The 3,073-nt window shown below is 37.7% G+C and overlaps 1 protein-coding gene across 1 annotated transcript in view; it reads left to right on the top strand.

Moving 5' to 3' along the window:
- The window catches only part of LOC119570957 (eukaryotic translation initiation factor 2 subunit 3, Y-linked-like), a 10,087-nt gene extending 7,700 nt beyond the window's left edge, over positions 1-2,387 (top strand). The window contains exons 6-10 of the mRNA XM_037918485.1: positions 8-237; positions 876-1,023; positions 1,237-1,406; positions 1,602-1,774; positions 2,096-2,387. Coding sequence (XP_037774413.1) covers positions 8-237; positions 876-1,023; positions 1,237-1,406; positions 1,602-1,774; positions 2,096-2,153 — 779 coding nt within the window. The 3' untranslated portion in view covers positions 2,154-2,387. The remainder of the gene's footprint in view (positions 1-7; positions 238-875; positions 1,024-1,236; positions 1,407-1,601; positions 1,775-2,095) is intronic.
- The last annotated feature ends 686 nt before the right edge of the window (positions 2,388-3,073 follow it).

Here is a 3,073-nt window from a genome sequence, read left to right as displayed (position 1 = left end):
CTAACAGGCACAGTAGCTGAGGGTGCCCCTGTCATCCCCATCTCAGCCCAGCTCAAGCTCAACATTGATGTGGTGTGTGAATATATCATGAAGAAGATCCCTACCCCTAACCGTGACTTTATGGCTGAGCCACGGCTGATTGTCATTCGTTCCTTTGACGTCAACAAGCCAGGCTGTGAGGTGGACGATCTCAAGGGTGGAGTTGCTGGAGGATCTATTTTGAGAGGAGTGCTTAAGGTACTGTAGTGTTGATGTGGAAGGGGAGTGGATTTTGTTTATGACTTACTTATTAGGTTTAGTTAAGGGAATGAAAGTTTGTGGGTTGACTAAGGAGTATTGTTTGTCTATAACTTACATGGTTAATTTCCTTTCACCATTTGCTGCAGATTATGTGATAGGGTAGGTATAGGATATACTAAAGTCATTTGTATAAAACGGAAAAAATTCTCAAGAAATAACAAGGGAATTTACTGTATTTTAGTTGATAATCATATGGATATGTGTGTGTGTGTGTGTGTGTGTGTGTGTGTGTGTGTGTGTGTGTGTGTGTGTGTGTGTGTGTGTGTGTGTGTGTGTGTGTGTGTGTGTGTGTGTGTGTGTCTCTCTCTCTCTCTCTCTCTCTCTCTCTCTCTCTCTCTCTCTCTCTCTCTCTCTCTCTCTCTCTCTCTCTTTCTCTCTTTCTCTCTCTCTCTCTCTCTCTCTCTTCTCTTTCTCTCTCTCTCTCTTCTCTTTCTCTCTCTCTCCCTCTCCCTCTCCCTCTCCCTCTCTCTCTTGCTCTCTCACGCACACGTGCACACACTCAAACACGTACGCATGCACGCACACACATTTATACATCTATATGAATATAATTATACAGCTGACACTTCCTCCAGGTTGGCCAAGAAATTGAAGTTCGTCCTGGTATCATTGAACGTGAGGCTGAATCAGGACGTGTTGTTTGCAAACCCATTCGATCGAGAATCATCTCTCTCTTCACTGAAACCAATGAACTCCAGTTTGCTGTACCTGGAGGACTGATTGGTGAGTCATCTCTGTTTTTTTTATTAGTATTTTTTTTTCCCATGCTTACCCCATGGGCTTGGGAGAAATGCTGGGATTACTGTGGCTATAGTCCTGCATTTTGTAAATAAGGTTATCAGTAGAAGAGATGTTTGCTCTCTCTCTTTTTTTTTTTTTTTATCTAAGTATGGTGTAGTACAAGTGTTACAGTACTTCTTTATCTTTCCCTGCAAGGTGTTGGAACGAAAATTGACCCAACACTTTGTCGTGCTGATCGTATGGTGGGCCAAGTCTTGGGTGCTGTTGGTTCTCTCCCAGAGATATTCACCGAACTTGAAATTTCCTATTTCCTGCTCAGGAGATTGCTTGGTGTTCGTACAGAAGGAGACAAGAAGGGAGCAAAGGTAATTGCTTAAAAATGCAAATAGATTAGGTTATTTCATATATCATGTTTGATTTAAAATCATATGAAACCTTCAAGCTAATTGTCTTATCCATTCAAAACCTAAGGCAGGCAGAAATGTCTGTATTATTGGCCATTCAGCAGAGTTCATCTGCATTAGTTTTCAGTATCTCATCTTTCTAATTCTGCCTTCCAGGTTCAAAAACTGTCAAAGAATGAGATGCTCATGGTGAACATTGGATCCTTATCAACTGGTGGCAGAGTCTTGGCTGTAAGGGCTGATTTGGCCAAGATCACTCTCACACAACCTGTATGCACGGAAGAGGGAGAAAAGATTGCTCTCTCACGCAGAATTGACAAGCATTGGCGGTAAGTATAGGGTTTGGAAGGTATATGATTTGAATTATTGTGTGCTAAGAATTGGAAGTAAGTAATTATGAGAATGAAAGGTAGTGTTGTGTTGTCACACTTGATATAATTTGAAAATAATGGAGAAAAATGGAAACCCCATAGCACTGAAAATAAAATTGATTTTTATGCTAATTAAGAGTAGAAAAATAGACACCCTATAACACTGAAAATAGGATTATTTTTATACTAATTAATGGAGAAACAGAAACTCCATAGCACTGAAGTTAAGTTTATTATGTTTATGCTGTAACACATACCTCACTCAAATATCTTTTTCAGACTCATTGGTTGGGGACAGATTCGACGGGGTGTTACTATCAAGCCAGAATCTACATAGAAAAAGAAGCTTTTGAATTTAATTCAAGGATTAAGTCAGGAACTTATATGTCAACATTGTCAGATATTGTGTATTTGTTGGATTTTAGAGGCTTTTCAGTTTGGACCTTTATAGAGATATATACACAACTTTTTTATTTGCAAGAAAATTGGAATTATGGAATGGTGAAACAAATTTTTGTATTCTAAGCTTTGCTGTAAAACCTCTTTCTGATAAATGTTTTGCCAATTGAAATTTGTTTATATTTTCTTTATATTGTTTGCTCTTCCACTCATATTTGTTTAATCTAGTAGGTAATTTGGTATATGCATTGGAGCCAATAAAGAGAAACCATCTGAAAATATTCAGCACTATCTCCTGTTCAAGCCTTGCTTTGTTCACTGTCTTGAGTTAAACTGGCCATTCCCTGTTGCAGAAACTTATTATTTTCCTTTTGACAGAAAACAATCTTTATTAGAAAAGCCTCATAAACTCTGCATGTGTAATGCCATTGGAAAAAAAAGCCTTAAAGTCTTCTTCAATATCTTACACATTTGTTACCTTGCGAGCAAAAATGTTTTTTTGCAAGATACGGTTTAAAATTAGGTTGAGTAATATTTAAACCTGTATGAAGAACAGGGATGGTCATTTAATTAACAGCCTTATGCAAAATGATGTTATACCTTAGTAATCTAGGAGAGTGGCACGTGTTTTTTCTCAAAAAAACATGTTACTGCTGCTGTTGCTATTTTTTTATTATTTATTTGAATAGCTAATTTTTTTTTTTTTTTCATAAAGCTGCTGTTTAGTTTCAAATTATACTTATCAAAGAGCTGAATCCTAAAGTTCATGGATCTATATCCATAGATGGAAAACCAAACAAAATTTAGAATTGGGAGCTTGGTGACACTTGATTCCTCCTCCTTGGATGGCTGGGCTTG

The sequence above is a fragment of the Penaeus monodon genome, chromosome 4 (genome assembly GCF_015228065.2).
Source record: "Penaeus monodon isolate SGIC_2016 chromosome 4, NSTDA_Pmon_1, whole genome shotgun sequence".
Lineage (NCBI taxonomy): Eukaryota > Metazoa > Arthropoda > Malacostraca > Decapoda > Penaeidae > Penaeus > Penaeus monodon.
This window is presented reverse-complemented; position numbering and strand designations above follow the sequence as displayed.